The sequence below is a fragment of the Perca flavescens genome, chromosome 11 (assembly GCF_004354835.1).
Source record: "Perca flavescens isolate YP-PL-M2 chromosome 11, PFLA_1.0, whole genome shotgun sequence".
Taxonomy (NCBI): domain Eukaryota; kingdom Metazoa; phylum Chordata; class Actinopteri; order Perciformes; family Percidae; genus Perca; species Perca flavescens.
Genome location: NC_041341.1, coordinates 33,866,402 through 33,885,100, shown reverse-complemented (window position 1 = coordinate 33,885,100; position 18,699 = coordinate 33,866,402). Strand labels below are relative to the sequence as shown.

Genomic DNA, 18,699 nt, shown 5'->3' with positions numbered 1-18,699 from the left:
AAAGTCCATCCGAATCCAAAAATCCAAAAAGTTAGGTATATCTCCAATGCCTTTCTTGTCTGCTATGAGACATCAGGAGGCCAAATAATTTAAACATCCAGGGCTTCCTGAATGACCTGCAACACACACACACACACACACACACACACACACACACACACACACACACACACACACACACACACACACACACACACACACACACACACACACACACACACACACACACACACACACACACACACACACACACAAGGCCCTCCTGCTTCTATCAGGTTAGGGTTAAAGGGATGCCTTAAAACGCGAAAGAAGAAGAAACTAGTCAGAAAGATGGCGTCTGATTGGTCAATACACTCAGCCCACTGAATACAGGAAGTGAAGATGGCAGGTGCCAGAGTAATAGAGAGCTAACTTTATATACTGTCTATGGTGCTAACGTTAAAAAGATAGCATACAAAAAGATGACAAAACAACCGTTCAGTTGAGGATTTATCGTTCTGGAATTATTGCAAGTCTCCGACAAGTCACTGAAGTTCTAGATCGGATTACAGAGATTGTGGAAGACCTAGGATCACACAGAAGCCAAAGGCCCAGATGTTAGCCTTCTAAACAAACAGAACGACGCTAGTTTGAAGCCATCATGCGGTGAAGTCGGACATTTTTCCTCGGATTTACCGATTCATCATTATGGATTTATTGAACAAATTATTCCAGGCTGGATGAAGAAGCTTCTAAAAGGACTTTGATCCATGGAAGACCTCGTTGAAAAGACGCGTTACTTCTAATCCAAAAAGTAAGTCTCTAATATTATTGTTACCATATAGGCTATTTACGTGGAGACATTGAATATGACATAACACGTTTGTTGTCGTATACGACACCATCTAACTAAATAGCAAAAGATGAAGTGAGCCCTTCCTGATTAGAGTAACGTTAAAGTTACACGGTAAAAGCTAGTCCTTGACAACAATCTTTGCAGTTTTAGCTTTAGCAGTCTGAGTTAGCCAAATGAAGAGGGTATGTTCCAAATGGGTAGACAGGGTGTAAGTAAATTGGTGCAGTTTAGTGTCTTAAATTTCCCATACAATGTCCTTAATTAAATATGAATGTGCTAAACCACCTGTACTACCCTAACCCTACTCCTAACCTTAACCCTAACATTAACCTGTCTCAAATAAGACCCTCATCATTTGTGACACTCAGTTTTTGGTAAATAATTTGTGACCCTAAACTGCACGTAAGCCTTCCAAATGTATAGTATTCAGGGCCGGCCCGAGGCTTTTGGGGGCTCTAAGCAGGATTTGGTTTGGGGACTCTCCACATTGTAATGTGTTGCCACTGCACTTGGCACTAAACCAACGTGTGTATTGTAAATATTAGTTTAAGCACTCATAATGTCAAAATAAGCATTTAAAGACTAATGTGAGACCAATTAACAGCAACACTTTATCTTTAAATAGACCGGCTCTGTTATGAGCTCTATTGTGGGACATTTAAAGCGCTCTTCTGATAGTATTACAATCCCTCTTTGTGTTCTATGGACAGTGGCTCCTTCCCCACTAACACAGAACGTTAGTTTCTGGTTCCCTAAAGGTTAGTTCGAATCAAACCAAAAACTAACTCTTAAGGAACGTTCCCTCAGGGTTATAACGTCATTAAGTGTTCTGGGAACCATAAATTGTTAGCTGGGTTGTGTGGTTGGGCAGAGGGCTACATAAAGGTGATCCCATCATTTCTCATGGTGGAGTTAAACTAGAACGGGATAACTGCAGTCAGCATGGACAGGAAGAATGCTACGACCTACAGGGGAGCCAGGAGAAGCTGTCTCCTCATAATAAGCCATGAGAGCCCCTGAAAACAGCATTTGTGATTTTTTTTTTTTTTTTTTTTTTTTCTTTTGGGTGCCCCTAAAATATTGAGAAAACGCTATTTTTGCCTTCCATTTCTATTTTTTACTGTACCTTCATTATCACGAAGCGGTCCAAAAGTTCCTTCCTCACACTGAGCCAGCTAACAGGTCTCAACATAGAAATTGGTGCAGAGATTTAACCCTTGTGTTGTCTTCCTGTCGACCGTGCAACTTTTAAATTTTCTGGGTTAAAATTAAAACTTGTTTTTCTTTTGTCGCTATTTCCAATGTTTTTGTCACTTTTTTTTTGTCAATATTATTTTGTCACTTTTTTGGATGTTTTTGTTGATTATTGCTGCGCTTCTTTTATACTTTTTTTTGTTTTCCTTTCCAAATGCTATAAAATTGTATAAAACACCCAAATTCAATGAAAATCGTGAACTGATCATATATTTTACACGTGAAGAGCGTTTGATGGAACCATCCGCGTTATTTATTTTGACAATTTGGTTGAAAGAAACCCACATTTGAAAATGGGTCAAATTTGACCCGAGGATACCAGGAGGTTTAAATACATGCAGTGTGAAAACAAACAATTGAGTCCATACATGATTAAACTCTTTTTAAAATGGATAATTTTTGCACTAAACACTACTTCCCTTCCAAATAAGTCCTAAGACTTCGTACAAATTGGAGATTGATCCATATTCCAGTCTGCTTATACATCAGGACAGTGTTAGCCCTCTTTTCAAATATTATATATATCACTTGCACAATTTTGACATATGATACGATCATGATCTTTCTTGCTCTACAGTTTTTATTTGCCACTTTTTTAGTCCTTTTTTAGTTTTATATGCCTCTTATTATTTATTCTTTTCTTGTTCAATGTATCTTTATGTACTTGTGCTGCTGCAACAAACTTATTTACCCGCTGGGGATAAAAAAAGACTTAAAATATACACTATCAACACATAAAAAAAACTATCAGCAAATAAGCAATCATTATTTGGAGAACCCCATGCTATACTGTATACAGTTTGTTAACCCCGTCTAGTAGAATCAATTAGGAAAAAAAAAAATCTTTTAAAAAAAACCTACTCCAAAGCATCGGCCTGGTCCTGAACATCAACAGTCCCCAGTCTCTGGTGAACGTCGTGCAGGACCCTCTGACCCTGGAAGCCGCTGCCCCGGCCGTCCAGACGAGCCACGATGACGCTGTCCGAGCTGACCAGCACAGAGTCCCAGCTCAGAGAGAAGAGGTCAGACACAGCCTGGCCACCAGGGGCGCTGTCGCTGTGAACGGACAGTATGTGTTATTAGAGAGAGTCTTAAAGGAACACACCGACTTATTGGGACTTTAGCTCATTCACCGTATCCCCCAGAGTTAGACCAGTCCATACATACCCTTCTGCTACTTGGGCGGAGTGATTTGCATTTACAGAGACTTGCACCTGAGAAACCCCGTGGTGAGAGTTTGCTCAGAGTTGGAGTAATAATCACTAAGTAGCAGAAGTATTACATTACATGTCATTTAGCTGACCCTTTTATCCAGAGCGACTTAGGTCACACACCTCTGGAGCAACTAGGGGTTAAGTGTCTTAATCAGAGACACATTGGTTGATGTATCGCAGTGGGAATCGAACCCTGGTCTACCGCACCAAAGGCATGTGACATATCCACTGCGCCATCACCACCCTAGAAGTAGCAGTGCTTCGCCTTCTGAGAATATAGTTCCCAGTATGATACGGTTAGAAGACGGCTGTGTCTCATGTGACCTTGTTATTTGTACACGCTGTGACTCTACAAATCACAACATGTAAATAGGAACATGTTGGCGTTATTTTGTCACTTATTGGGAGCAGTAGGCTAGATGGAGCCGGTTACCTCCAGGATCTGTGCTGTGCTAGGCTAGCGGTAGGTGCCACAGACAGAGTTATGACACGCACGGAGATGAGAAGGGTACGTATGGACTTATCTAACTCTGGGGGATACGGTGAATAAGCTAAAGTCCCAATAAGTCAGCGTGTTCCTTTTTAAGTTCCCTTAAGTAGCCCCAGGATTCCATGAAAATTCTTGAACACCCCAGAGTAAACCCAGAATAAATATCTTAAGGTTCATATGAAAAACACAAATGAGGTTTAGTGGTTCCCAACCCCTTAGAACAAAGCTATGGCTACTTGCAGCCCCTCGCCATTGGTTGCATGTATTCACCAGTGGGCTCAGGCTGGTGGAAAGACTTTCAAACTGGTTTGATATCAAGCCAAGCACCGGACCGGTATTTAGAATTCAAAAACTTGACTCCTCAGCCGCTCCAGAAAGGAGCATAATGAGACTGAAGGGTGATTTATACATCTATGTTAAATCCTTGTGGCGCAGCGTGGGTACGTACGTTGGTATGTGGAGACACAGACCCAACGTCGTTGCCTGACGTGCACCCCTTGAAAAATTTAACTACACGTCGCCGTGCAAGTCGCTCGGCCGTGGCTTGGTAGCGTTGCATTTCCCCCGACTCGTTTCCTGCTTCTCCTTCTCCAACAACAACAACATGAAGTCAAGGAAAGGGTTAACTTCTCCTGCTAGAAACGTCAGGCCACTTACGTTGGCTACTGGGAAAGCTCTGCGTTGAGCCTCCACAGAACCATAAATCAGCCTTGAGAGAGTCAATGAATGAGTGAAGCGACTCCAGTCCACTTGGTGGCGGTGATTAGGGTTGGGCATCGAGAACCGATTCCTAATCGGAATAGTTTCAAAAATTACGATTCCATCGGAATTGTTTCTTTATTGGACCACGAAGGTCTATATAAGAGACTTCAGATACAGTATTAGGGGACCACGAAGGTCTATATAAGAGACTTCAGATACAGTATTAGGGGACCACTAAGGTCTATATAAAGAGACTTCAGATACAGTATTAGGGGACCACTAAGGTCTATATAAAAGAGACTTCAGATACAGTATTAGGGGACCACTAAGGTCTATATAAAAGAGACTTCAGATACAGTATTAGGGGACCACTAAGGTCTATATAAAAGAGACTTCAGATACAGTATTAGGGGACCACTAAGGTCTATATAAAGAGACTTCAGATACAGTATTAGGGGACCACTAAGGTCTATATAAAAGAGACTTCAGATACAGTATTAGGGGGGCCACTAAGGTCTATATAAAAGAGACTTCAGATACAGTATTAGGGGACCACTAAGGTCTATATAAAAGAGACTTCAGATACAGTATTAGGGGACCACTAAGGTCTATATAAAAATATTAGGGGACCACTAAGGTCTATATAAAAGAGACTTCAGATACAGTATTAGGGGACCACTAAGGTCTATATAAAGAGACTTCAGATACAGTATTAGGGGACCACTAAGGTCTATATAAAAGAGACTTCAGATACAGTATTAGGGGGCCACTAAGGTCTATATAAAAGAGACTTCAGATACAGTATTAGGGGACCACTAAGGTCTATATAAAAGAGACTTCAGATACAGTATTAGGGGACCACTAAGGTCTATATAAAAATATTAGGGGACCACTAAGGTCTATATAAAAGAGACTTCAGATACAGTATTGGGGGACCACTAAGGTCTATATAGAAGCATCCAAAGAGCACCATGTCATGGGACCTTTTAAAGAAGAGCGCCATCTAGTGGGCTCAGAAAATAAAGAAAATGGTTTCATGAAGCTTCACAAAGCTTTATTTGGTCATCACTAAAATAAACCCAATGACCCAGACCTGCAAAACTGGAACTCAACCCAATTCTATCGACCAGCTGTAAGCCAGCTCAACCATTGGCTGATTGTTTTCCTTGTGCTATTTGAATATTTAAGGAGTCCTTAAGAAGTAGTTTGCAGGAAAAGAAGTAAAGATTAGAGGGAAGACTGAACAAATAAATATGCTTATTGTATTCACACAGCCCTTCAAATTGATCTTGCAACCCCTTGTGGGGTCCCAACCCCAAGTTTGGAATCTCTGATTTAAGTCACAAATTTGCTGCTCTATTTCCAAGCATTTACTTCTCAGCTTCTTCATTTTATACATTATTGAATGACATTATTCTGCCTTGTTTACAAATGATGTAAAAATACAATTACATACAGAATGAGTAAAAGTGGGTGCTCCTTTGTTTCATCCAAAGATATTGGGAGAAGTAACTCCAGACGAAGTGCTGCAAAACAGAATTTTCGAATTTTAATATTTTGTCATTCATTCTCATATACATATAGGCCTACATACAGTATATAATACATTTTCCGTTACTCATGTTTCTTAGGTCGCTTTCTCACCTGTAGTTTGGTAAACTCTGTGCGATTTGGGGTGAACACTGTTGCATTTTTCTTTTGGTTGGGTTTGCGTTCACACTGCGCTTTATCAAAGGCACCGAACATTGTAAACAAATGACACGCGGTGGCAATGGTCGACGGTCTGTTGGACAGAAAATCTGAGTGAGACTGGCCGACAGTTTTGCTCTTAGAAATAATGGAGCAACACCAAATTTATAACGTCTTGGGTTTTCTATGAGCAGCTACCAGACGGTGAGTAGTAGAAGGCTGCCCTGATGAGAGAGAGGCTATGTGTTGTCACACAGGCGACGAACAGTGTATGGTCATATTAGGTTATGGATTTGAAAGTTATCCCTTAAATCACATACAAGTATGTAAATTGTGTGCAAGGTTGAAATTACTGGCTAGTAAATGCACTGTTGTTTGGTTCACTTCCTATATTTGGGTCGTATTGCATTCTCACCTAAAGTCAACCAAACTCTAGTCCACTTGGAAGTAATCCGAGACCCCCATTTTCAGGTGGACCAGAGTTTGAATGAGCTTTCAAACCGCCCCAAACCAACCAGACTATCCGACAAAACGGACCAAACTGCTCAGGTGTGAAAGCAATCTAATTCACAGCTTTAACATTCAGTCCAGAGTGCATTTTTATGATGAATATGAGTCACAATGGGAATTTTTGTGTTTGCATGGTCCGGTCAACAGAATAGCTTCACCAGTAAATAAAAGAGGTCTGTACTAATCAGTCCAAGTAAAGAACAGACGGGATAAGTAACACAGTAAACAGTTTTTTCCTGAGTTGGTTGACTGAATGGTTTGGCTTTACTTAAGCTTTAACATACATTTTTTTGAGAGCTTGTGTCTCGGGAAGAAAACCAGACTTTCACCCAGGAAACACGTGTTTGTGTCCCGGGAGTACTTAACCTGGGTCACCTTTTGTCTGCTTAATTTACTGTAAAGATCGCTAAACTTGACTGTCATGTGACCGGTCGTCACTCACCCGGCCGGTAGTCGCCTATTTCGTAAAATATCATGCAGTTCATGTGAATGTGCTGCCCGAATGACTAAGAATCAACAGGTTCTATGAAAATCGTTAAACGCTCAAAATAACCTAGTTCATGTGGAAAATAATCCTTGTGTGCATGTAACTCTTGATCACAGGGCTCCCATCTGACTGTTTCTACTCCAAAGGCCTTTAATATGTTTCACATTGTCTCTAATAGTGAACACAGACTAGAGAAAGGAAGCCATATGGTGAGCTGTCTTTTCTAATTGAAACAATATATGGCTGCGTTTCTGATTCCATGGCTGTTTCATGATCAGCTCAAAAAGCTTTGGCTCAGTTGTGTTTAACCTGAATTTACATATCTCACATTCAGATGCGAGTGAGCCTGACTGCCCAGTTGATGGACATGTATATGCTGGAACCTAAACTACTGTCACCAGCAGTGAATCTACGTGTTCTTAACTTAACAGCTTACAGCTGCAGTAACCATTTCTTTCACTTAATGTTAACGAGAAACCGTTTTCCTGAGCTGGGTAGAGGAGGAAACCTGATTTCCCCAGCTGGAGTTCTCCTGGAAAACATTGATTTCTTGGCCCTGTGTACACATGACTGGGTTTCTAATGGGTTTCTCGACATGTTAGAATGAGGCTACGGATGTCAGTGAAGGTGATGGTTATCTAATAAAGGGTTAAAATCAAGGGCAACTGTTGTTCAGCCACATGCAACAAAAGAAGGAGATCTTCTTATTCCTGTCAGGAGGTCGCCATGAGTTAGGCGATTTGAGGGGGGAAGAGGTGGGATGCTATCCTCCTCGTTAGCGAAATGGCCAAAATGCATGCCTCCCATCCCTTGTTAACCTGCCACCCCCCACTCTATCCACTAGACGCAGAGAGAGTGCAGGGGCAGAGGGTTTTTTTAGTTGAGTATGTTAGTCTTGCCTGCCTGCCTCATTGATTCTTTATGGGACTGAGGTTTGTGCCAGTTAGAATCTATGGGCCCAGCCATGGCTCTGTTATATCGGAAGCCTAACCCTCGCCACCTGGCAACAATTCATTTCTCTCAATTTTACTAAAAGATCGTTAATATAAAATCCCTGTTTTATTACTGTTTAGTTGTTAGTTAATGTGACAAAGGCAGAGGCAATGCTTCTTTGACTTCCACAAAGGGTGAAAATTTAATTTGGATTTGTTTGTTTATGATGACTAAAGGTTATTGAATGGAAATCATTAATTAAATAATATTAAATGGAATTAAATAAAATGGGATATTATGGGACTTTCCATCCATTGCTCTTTGTTGCCATGTTTCCAAATACCCCCCACCCCCTCTTAAAATATTTTTTTAAATTTTGTTTCCAAATATTTTTTAGGCAATTTTAAGTAATAAAATCACATACGGTTTTCAATCATGTTTCAGTAATAATTCATCCAATGGAGTGTAATAAGTCCATGGCGCTGTCCATGGTGCTGAAGGGCTAACTGTATAATAGGTCTATGGCGCTATCCATGATTCTGAAGGGTTAAATGTTCAATGATTAGTCAATGGCGCTGTCTATGGTTCTGAAGCAGCAGACCGATTTGTTATTGTGACTGTTTCTCTCAGTCCTGTCCTTCTGTCATTTTTGTGTATGCATTATGACACTCTTTACTACAGTATATAGCTTGTATTAGTGTTTAAGTAATAAAATCACATTAAAAGGTTTTTATCATGTTTCAGTAATAACTCATGCAATAGAGTGCACTGTGTAACGATAATTTCTTGGCGCTGTCCATGGTGCTGAAGGGCTAATTGTGTAATAAGTCAATGGGACTGGCCATGGTGCTGAAGGGTTTACAGTGTAATTATAAGTCAATGGTGCTATTCGTGGTGCTGAAGGGCTTACTGTATAATAAGTCAATGGCACTGGCTATGGTGCTGAAGGCTAAGTCTGTAACGATAAGTCCATGGCCAGTGTTTCCCACAGGTTGAGAGTTTACTTGTGGTGGTGGGGGGGGCCGCAGGATGTGACGGCACGCCGCGTGATGGCTGGGTTCAGTAAAAACTAGTCAAACAAAGGTTTATGAACTATTTATTGAAAACAATGACTCTCATTCATATAACATTAACAGATACTTTTGAAATAAATAACTATTTACATATTAAACATATTAGACTAAAAGGTGATACTGATACAGATGAAGAGTAGCCATGATGTACCTTGTCAATTAAGTATGGTTGATTTATCAAATGTTACGGTTCAGCGGATAAAATACCTGATTACCCGGAGTGCAAATACACTATTATATGTAACTTAACCTTAATACTATAATCCATACAGACAGTTGCATGTTCTAATCTCAACACTGTCTCCTCCTAATTCCTGTTAAATTACACAAGACTAAGGCTATCTAAAGTTTAAAAAAAATGTTGTTCGAGAAGTGTTTTATTCCGTGTTTTGGGGATTGTAAACGCACTGTTTTGTAGGCTACTATAGCTACATGTCCTTGTTGCATTCATTATGATCTTATCTGAAGATTTCTGTCATTCAAACAACTCTGAGTTGTAATTTAAAACGTTTCCAGCCCACTTAATAAAATCTCGGGTTTTATTTGTGCTCAAGTCCATAAATACATGGATTCAGAGTGGAGCAGACTGCCGCGGACAGGGGTAACAACCAGACTCTGATAAATAGTGTTCGAGGAGTTTTCACAGCTCTGTGGCTGCGGCGTTTCTACGGTTATATTAGTACAGTTAATCCCACGGCAAGACCAGCAGCAGCATGCTACGACTAACGATAGCCTCTGACCCTGAAGTGAAGTGTTGACGCTGACATGCACACGGTGCGCGACTTCACAAGGAGGAGGGGCTGGAGGGTGCTGGACTGTGTGCACTGTAAAAAAAATACATTGTTGATTGGGGGGAAAAAAAATGTAATTTAGATTGTATCTACCTGGACGTGTCTCAATCTACCTGGGCAGTGCGCCCAAGTAGAACCTATGATTGGGAAACCCAGCTGGCACTGAAGGGCTAAATGTGTAACGATAAGTCCGTGGCACTGTCCATGGTGCTGAAAGGGTAACTGTTTAATGATAAGTCCATGGGGCTGAAGTAGCATACAATTTGTAATTGTGACGGTTTCTCTCAGTCTGGCCCTTCTATCGGTTTTGTGTTGCATTCATAACATACTCCTTACTATATAGCCAGTATTAAAAAATACAGAACCAAAAGAGTCTAGTTGCAGGTGATTGAGACAAACAGGGTCCATCCCCCCTGTTAAAAATGAACAAATTGCCTACTTGTGTCCATCATGTTTTATAGTGTACATGTGAGTATGCAGACCCTCAACTGTAGTGTGTATAGAAGCAAGTCTGCAGCTGTACATGTGTGTACTGAAGTATGTCTACCATATTTACATATTTACACTAAGCAGGTTACTGCAGTGCACGTAATTTCCTAATTTCTCTGAGTAACCCAGTTTCTTGTGTGCATTTTAATCATAAGTTGGTCCTTCAACCACTTAACCGTGCAAGGAGAGGAGAAGTGGAAGTCGGGGGTGAAGATAACAACATGGTTTGTTGCAAACAAATTATTTGAAAAAATGTTATTGTGGTGATAATGATGATAATATAGACTTCCTGACTGGCAGAGGTCTGTTCCAAGAAGGAGGTTTAACAAACTCTGAGTCTAACCCTGATGTCTGAGTTGATTTACCCTGAGATGGGAAACTCAGAGTTTTCAGTTCCAGAACAGCTGATTTGAGTTGGTTCAATCAACTCGGAGTATGTTCACTCAGGGTTACGCGCGTGCACAAAAGGCAGTATGAATGGAGCCATGATTCTACGATTCACCATGGTAACAACCACAAACAAACAAACGAGTTGGCGGAAAAACAGGGAGTTTGAACATGTATTTCGTTAAAAAAGCAAGACAGCGGCTGCTGCTGCAAAAGAGAGAGAATTGGTGTGGGAGAAAATTGCTGCTCGAGTCCATGCGTACGCATTCACAGTGTATTAATTTCATATTTAATCACAGTTAACTTATAATATTACTGGTGAAAACTGGAATTGTATTACACCTATAATTTCATTTAGGTGCAATCCTGCGGGCGAAAAAGTAAACTATACTAATCCCATTCTGATGCTGCAGCACCATATCATTAAGAGAACTATAATGTATAATGATGTATTTCTTTTTAATGGCTCTACTTTCCAGGGAACACTACAAAAACGTTTAAAAAACATTTTAGAGCGAGTCACACTTCTCTATAGTGGCTTTACTATTACACTATGATCCGCTACACTGTTGTAAAGAAAACTGCCGTTTGCAAAAAACGTAATGCGACACAAAGAATCTGCTGGGATGTTAAAGCCTGTCCATGATGGCTGATGTTAGTGATATGAGGACGCATAAGGTATCTGACATATCTAATGGACTGTGATAAAAAATACCTCTCTAATCGTTATGTTGAAATGAAAATACAAATAAAATAAATATAAAGGACATGACATGTTTGAGAAAAAAAAGTTTTATAATCTGCCTAATATAACCAGTATGTTTTTTTTTATTCATGCAGATAAAACTGCATTAAAATGCGCCTGATACAGACTGAATGAATGAATGAGGAAATGAGTTTCTTGAAGAAAACCTGCTCCCGACCAGGTTAGGTTCACAGACTCCGTTACCATAGTAACTGACTTTGAGGTTAAGTTACCTCTCTTTCTGGAATGGAAAACCCAGAGTTTCCCTCATCTCAGGGTTAACAAACTCAGAGTTTTCACTAAACCTGCTTTCTGGATCGGGCCTCTGGCCTCAGTCTGTCAGGATTGGTAATAGGACATCAGCCAGTATCCTCACAAACATTGGCACTCCACAGGGTTGTGTACTCAGTCCCATCCTCTACACCCTGTTCACCTACGACTGTGTCGCCTCCCACAAGGACAACATCATCCTGCGACACCGCAGTGATAGGACGTATCGCTAGCGGTGACGAGGCAGCCTACAGGAGGGAGGTGGCCAGTCTGGTGTCATGGTGCGGAGACAGTAATCTCATCCTCAACACGGACAAGACGACGGAAATGATAGTGGACATGAGAAAGGAGAGGAGAACGCATCAGCCACTGTTCATCCGGGAGCTTGAAGTGGAGAGGGTAAGCAATTTCAAATATCTGGGTGTCCACATCAGTGAGGACCTCACTTGGACACCTCACATCACGCAGCTGGTCAAGAAGGCCCAACAGCTGCTGTACTTTCTGAGGAGGCTGAGGAGGTTTGGCATGTCGCCTAAGATCCTCAACAACTTCTACAGCTGCGTTATCGAGAGTGTACCGACTAATTGCATTACTGTGCGGTACGGCAGCACTACTGTCATGGAGCGCAAACGCCTGCAGAGAGTGGCGAAGACTGCACAGGAGATCACCAGGACTCCACTGCCCTCTCTACAGAACATCTACCACTGCAGAGTCCACAGGAGAGCTGCTTCCATCCTCAAAGACCCCTCCCACCCCCAGCACGGACTGTTTACACTTCTACCCTCAGGGCGGAGGTACAGAAGTGTGAAATGCAGGACCTCAAGATTAAAGAACTCATTTTTTTTCTTTTTTTCTCTGCCATCAGACTCCTAAACAGCTGATAGGAGTTTGTAACCATGGACATAACTTTTTAACATAACTGTTTAATTTTATTTAGAACTGCACTACCTCACTTTTTATTGCTTTTATTAAGAAATGCACTACCTTAACTTTATTGCTTTTATTGCTCCTTTATTGCTTTTTGCTATTCATTTTTTTGTATCATACCGTATTTATTTTATGACATTTAGTGTGGATGGCAAAGTAAGAATTTCATTGTGCAGGGAAACATGCTTTCTGTCTGTGCATATGACAATAAACTCTTTGAACTTGAATATAGGGCAAGTTCGAGACCAACACATCATTCTCACAAACATTAAAGTCTGGCACATAGTTAAAGATGATAGCAATTTCATACCAAAGTTGTTGATTTGTACAGTTCTTCTTTCCCACTTGGGTATTGTCCTGTTCATCAGTGCATGTCTTAATACTGTGTTCATTGCCACAGGCTTGTGCTCTGTTAGGGGACAGGACAAGAAGAAGAATTACTTTAGTTGGACGAAAACTCATACCAACAAATCAACAAATCCTGAATAACTCATCGTACACGTACGTTATCAAACACACATTTAAAGCCACACAAGTAAAAAACAGCGTTATACAACATGTGACTAAAGATGTGATACAATAGGAGTGGAATAATCAACATCCCTCAATCGTTGAGCGTGTAGGAGTGGAGGAAGAGGATCGCTTATCTACTGCAGAATCCCCAGACGCTGCTCTGAGTGCCGCTGATGCACACTCACCAACATTTCGTGCACTTCAGGCCTTAACCTCGATGGGATCCTCACATCCTGTTTTTTGAAGTCAAAAGTAAGCAAGGTTCAATGTTACCTATTTTATTTTTATTTTTTTAGACTATTTTTTGGCCATTTTAGGCCTTTTATTATATAGGACAGCTGAAGATGTGAATGAGGAGAGAGAAAGGGGGAATGACACGCAGAAAAGGGCCGCAGGTCGGACTTGCAGCTGCGACAAGGACTGAGCCTTTGTACATGGGGCGCACGCTCTACCAGGTGAGCTAGCCAGGCTCCCCACCGTTTTTTTTTTTTTTTTTTTTTTTTTTTTTTTTTTTTTTTTTTTAAAACTTGCCCAGCCGGTGAAGAATTCTACATGCCCGAAGCCAAATTTTACTGGCCCCTATACAAATAGTTTTTTTTCTAGCTGTAATTTGTTTGACCGCATACATTTATGACCAATTTCCACTATGTCAAAGAGTTTGAGTTGTATTTTTTTAGTTTCTAAACCTACAATAATTGCAAATGAGACGCTTTAACAGCACTTTCAAAAAAAAAAAAAAAAAAAAAAAATTGTTAACGTAGGATTGTTTATCAGCATACCTGGAAATCATTGTGGAACTGTAAGCTGGTTCCAATCTAGTAGAACATGATTTATGATACAATGATGTTTTTTTGCCCCGAATATTTACTTGCCCGACGTGGCGTTTGTTACCCCCGGGCCATCGGGCAACCTTTATAGTTATTCTTACATTACATGACATGTCATTTAGCTGACGCTTTTATCCAAAGCGACTTCCAATTGCTATAAATGTCAGAGGGCCTCACGCCTCTGGAGCCACTAGGGGTTAAGTGTCTTGCTCAGGGACACATTGGTTGAGGTATCACAGTGGGAATCAAACCCCTGTCTCCCACACCAAAGGCATGTGTCATATCCACTGCACCATCTCTTAATCTCCAAATAATGAATTGTTTAATGCACTTTTCAGAAATGAAGGGCGCACACACTCAGAAAATCAGCTTCTCCCTGATGCAGATGAGTGAAAAAGTCTAAACAGTAAATAGGTTGAGTCAGTGTCGGTGCCAGAGTACTTACTGTTCATATCACTTAGACTGTGAAGAGTAGTTTGGGGTATTCCAGGACCTGGTGGTGGTGTGGGGGGGTAAGTTTAGGTCAGGAAATGCATTTTTACATTGTATCAAAGTGTTTTACAATAACCCATTAAACCAACCTTAAGACACTGAAAAGAGGCAAAAAACTAAGTAAATATCAACCATCATATTATACATTGATGTGGCGATAGGCTGACAAGTAACTAAGTTTTTATGTAATGATCCAGTTCTGTTGGTCCTTAGAGCTCTTTCCTATGGACCTACTTGTTCAAATAACTATTTTAGTGTGTAGTAGCCCTGTAGTAGTTTTTAAAGTTTCAGCTTGCGCCGTTAATACATACATATGCTACTGTTCAACTCGGCATGGAAGATTAAGATTGGAAACTCTCAAATTGAGCATAATTAATAATATTGTATATTGTTCTGACAGCATTCAAGAGCCACACGAGTGTGTGAAAGTGCAAAATGTGAACCAAGTAAAAGGGCTGTGAGTTAGCTGTTAGATTTGCGCTCAGTTGTGCTGTTGTGGTTATAATAAGGTGTTACCTCTGCAGTTGAGAAGAACATGTTGATAGTTTGGATTGAGGATGGTATCGTAGTAGGTGCACTCTGATTTGAAGAGGGAGCAGGTGAGACAGTCTTTACGAAATGGATCCACGGTGGAGACTCTGTTTAAGGGAAAAAGCGTGTGAGCGCAACATAAATTGATTCGAGACGATTCACAACTTCTGAGAAACAATCCGTGTGTTCTAGCTTGCAGGCAAAAAACAAATCAAATAGGAATGTGGCAAAATAAAATGTAGTAATACGTCTTAACACTGTAGTTTAACTAATTTAGTGTGTTTCTGTCCCCGTTTTTTTTCATAATTCTAGTATACTCTTTAAGAAAAAAGGTTTAACTCTGTAGGGCCTTCGTCCATAATGTTGTCAGACACTTGGAACAATAATCTGAGCCTGTCAGCCACAAAAACAGCACTCTTAGTGGACGGAAATTGACGGTGAACAATTGCCCTATAGGGTCACATTGCAGCCTGGTTTTGCGGCTGCCGGTTACAGCATTCTCGCTCAATACTGGACCAATTTCAATGCATGGGAAGATAGGGTCCAGGTTAAAAAATACCAAAATGACCCTTTTAATGAATGAAGGTGCTTTCTCTCCCTCCATATGAAGTCAAATCAACAAGGTACCTGTACAACTGCCGTTGTGTTGAGCCTTCCTCTGTACTTAGGAAATAACTGAAAAAAACATACAATCCAAGAGTTCATGTTGTACCATATATCACATTGCATGGTGTTCATACTGTATGGTACAGCATATCAACAACTCACGCTTACAGTGAGTTTGTGCTCTCATCGTAGGCCAGGATTGTAGAGACCTCCCAGCTTCCTGAGGTCAGGTGGCGGAGGTTAACCTCTTGACCGTCAGACTGCGAGAGAAGCAGCAGAAAGAATACAAGAGCAGACAAAGCATGTTAACATGACCTCTACATGCTCTTACAGGGATGCACTTGTGTTGAGGTTTTTTTCTTTTTTTACCTAGCCCTGACTTTGGATCTAAAACTTTTGTTCCACTCATTATCTCTACAGAAACTGAACTAATCTGGCAACGAACCCAATGCCTCCAGATCTACTGTACAACACTCCCCTTCATTTATTCTTTATTCTACTGAAGGTATTCTTAATTCTCTGGTGTTTCAGGAAATGTAGGTAGAATATAATTTAAAGTGATGAGACTTCAAAATGGAATCATGGGAGCAGTATGAATAATTGGAAAGCCCCTAGGGCAGATAAGAGGAAATACACGGAGACAAGAAGTTTCGTTTAAACAGTGAAATCACCTTACTAAATGTATTCATTTCATTAAAAGTTTGTAATAGTTTTACTTGGTTAGAGATCATGGTGATGTGGTTGAATGCCCCGCGACCACCGTGTTTTAAGGGCATAGTGATGAAGAATGCTGTGCAATCCTCTGAAAATACTGGCTCCTCGTTCTAGGAAGAGAGACAAACGGCAAACATAGACACTGACATTAATAGTTACAAGTGGTTAGTAGTCATGGCGATCACCAGGCCAGAAGGACATTTAATGCAGTTATGTGCATTGAATGTATTGGCAATGTTACAAGAAATGTTTTTAATTGTAGTGTTGTATTTGATTTTTTTCTTTTAAAAAGCAAGATAAAGAAGTAAAAAGCACATTGTCACTATTTCATTTATGCAATGATGAAAGACATTTGGCAAAATAAATGGGGGAAAAAAGCGCAAAAAACGGAGTTCGGTTTTTCGGCCTTTGGACAAGTTTTTCATTTTGATGCATCCCTGATTGGTAGGTTAAATAAAACATGGATCATTGGCTGTTCTCTTGCAAAACACATATTTGCTAAAGTTTCAAGTTCCAAGTAAAAGTATAAAAGCCAACAGGTTCTTCTCTAGCATTGGTGGTCTGCAAGAATTTCGGAAGTGTTTTTTTTTTTTTCTGTACCGTCAACATGACATCTAGCCTAGAAATGTAGACGCACCCTAGTGGCAGCAAATTTAATTTGCAGCCAGGGGGGGTCTAGGCACTCTCTGTTGACTTGCGAGCTGGAAAAACCAAACTCTGGTCAGGCCAATCACATCGTGTATAGAGTCGGTGGGCGGGGCTTATGGCTGCTGCTGCTGGTGAACAGCGGGCTTCTGGAAGACTTGGAGTTCAGCTTTTCTTTGAGAAAAGAACAAAGAACGGCACTGAAGTCATTCTTAAAATAGGAAGATGTGGTCAGAGTTTTGCCGACCGGACACGGCAAAAGTTGAATCTATCAACTAGCTTCTCTACTTTCTTCGTTGCTCTGCCTGGTTGTAGCGCTATCCTATTACGTGCAGAGGGAATTTGAAAGACAACCGTTTATCCCGCCCCTCGGATTGAGCTCCCAGACCCAACATCTTGATGTGGGTGTGGCTTGTCAGGCTACATGACATCGTGACATTGCGTAAACATACACGCCACTTTCCTAAAGCCAAGTGGCGTGTTAACAAGACAGCCGGCAGTCATGTGTCACCAATTCAATTCTTGATTGGCCTCAACCCATTCAAACCAAATCATCATCAATCTCTGACATGGGCAAAGGGAGGGGGGGCAAGATACCAATAACATAATGATTGAAGATTTTCTTTTTTTAACCACTTGATGGAACGGGCAGGTGGGTCGTTATATGTACTGTATGTATTTGTATATGTATTTTTGTGGATTGAGTGTTTTAATACTTTTAGTAATTTGCCGATCTTTGTTCATTATTTGTAGGGCTGCCACCTCTTAGTTGATTAGTCGACTAATCGGTTGTTTTGGTCTTAGTCGACTAAGATTTCTTTAGTCGATTAGTCATTTTTTATGCTTATTCATGCTTAATTACTTATTTCCAAGAAACTTCTGAGCACATTTATGGTAAACACAAGATTTAAAGTGGTGCTTTTGCAGGATTAATTGTGGAGAAACTCAGTTTTACAGATGGTTAATTAACTACATTTATATTGTGCTTTTCTAGTCTTAACCACCTCTCAAAGCGCACAGCTCTGTCAATTAAATCAACTAATCGATTAGTCGACAAAATCCTATAAGTGTTAGTCGACTAAGAATCTCTTTAGTCGAGGACAGCCCTAATTATTTGACAATATAGGGCTGGGTACCAAATTAAATACTTTTTAGGCACCGACCGAATTGCCGATCCGACCAAAAATGCCTCGTCATTCAATACCCAATTTCAATCCCTAAGGCGTAAATCTCATCAGCGTCAGTGAGCCAATAAGCACGCAGCATGCTTCTACCAAGATCTAACAAGGTTTATGATTGGCTGTGTAACGTCACACGTTACACGCAGGAAACACTCTAAATAAATAAATTAAATTAAAATATTTGTGCCTTAATATATATTTTTTTGTTTCATAAAATTGATATCGAAAATAGTATCATTTAGGAACCGGTATCAAAGTCACGGTATTGGTATTGTTACGGGTGTTGAATATTTTTTAATGATACCCAGCCCTATTTACTATTAAATATTTCATATATGAAAATTAACAGTGTTCCCTAAACAATAGGTTTATAAATCTCCTCATCAGAGATCAT

General features: G+C 40.4%; 1 protein-coding gene across 1 annotated transcript in view; it reads right to left on the bottom strand.

The window, feature by feature from the left end:
• LOC114563695 (inactive dipeptidyl peptidase 10) overlaps positions 1-18,699 on the bottom strand; it is a 69,238-nt gene that overhangs the window by 9,061 nt on the left and 41,478 nt on the right. The window contains exons 13-20 of the mRNA XM_028590490.1: positions 16,482-16,589; positions 15,934-16,025; positions 15,787-15,834; positions 15,145-15,266; positions 14,582-14,629; positions 13,107-13,205; positions 5,952-6,021; positions 2,951-3,145 (exon numbers count right to left, since the gene is read on the bottom strand). Coding sequence (XP_028446291.1) covers positions 2,951-3,145; positions 5,952-6,021; positions 13,107-13,205; positions 14,582-14,629; positions 15,145-15,266; positions 15,787-15,834; positions 15,934-16,025; positions 16,482-16,589 — 782 coding nt within the window. The remainder of the gene's footprint in view (positions 1-2,950; positions 3,146-5,951; positions 6,022-13,106; positions 13,206-14,581; positions 14,630-15,144; positions 15,267-15,786; positions 15,835-15,933; positions 16,026-16,481; positions 16,590-18,699) is intronic.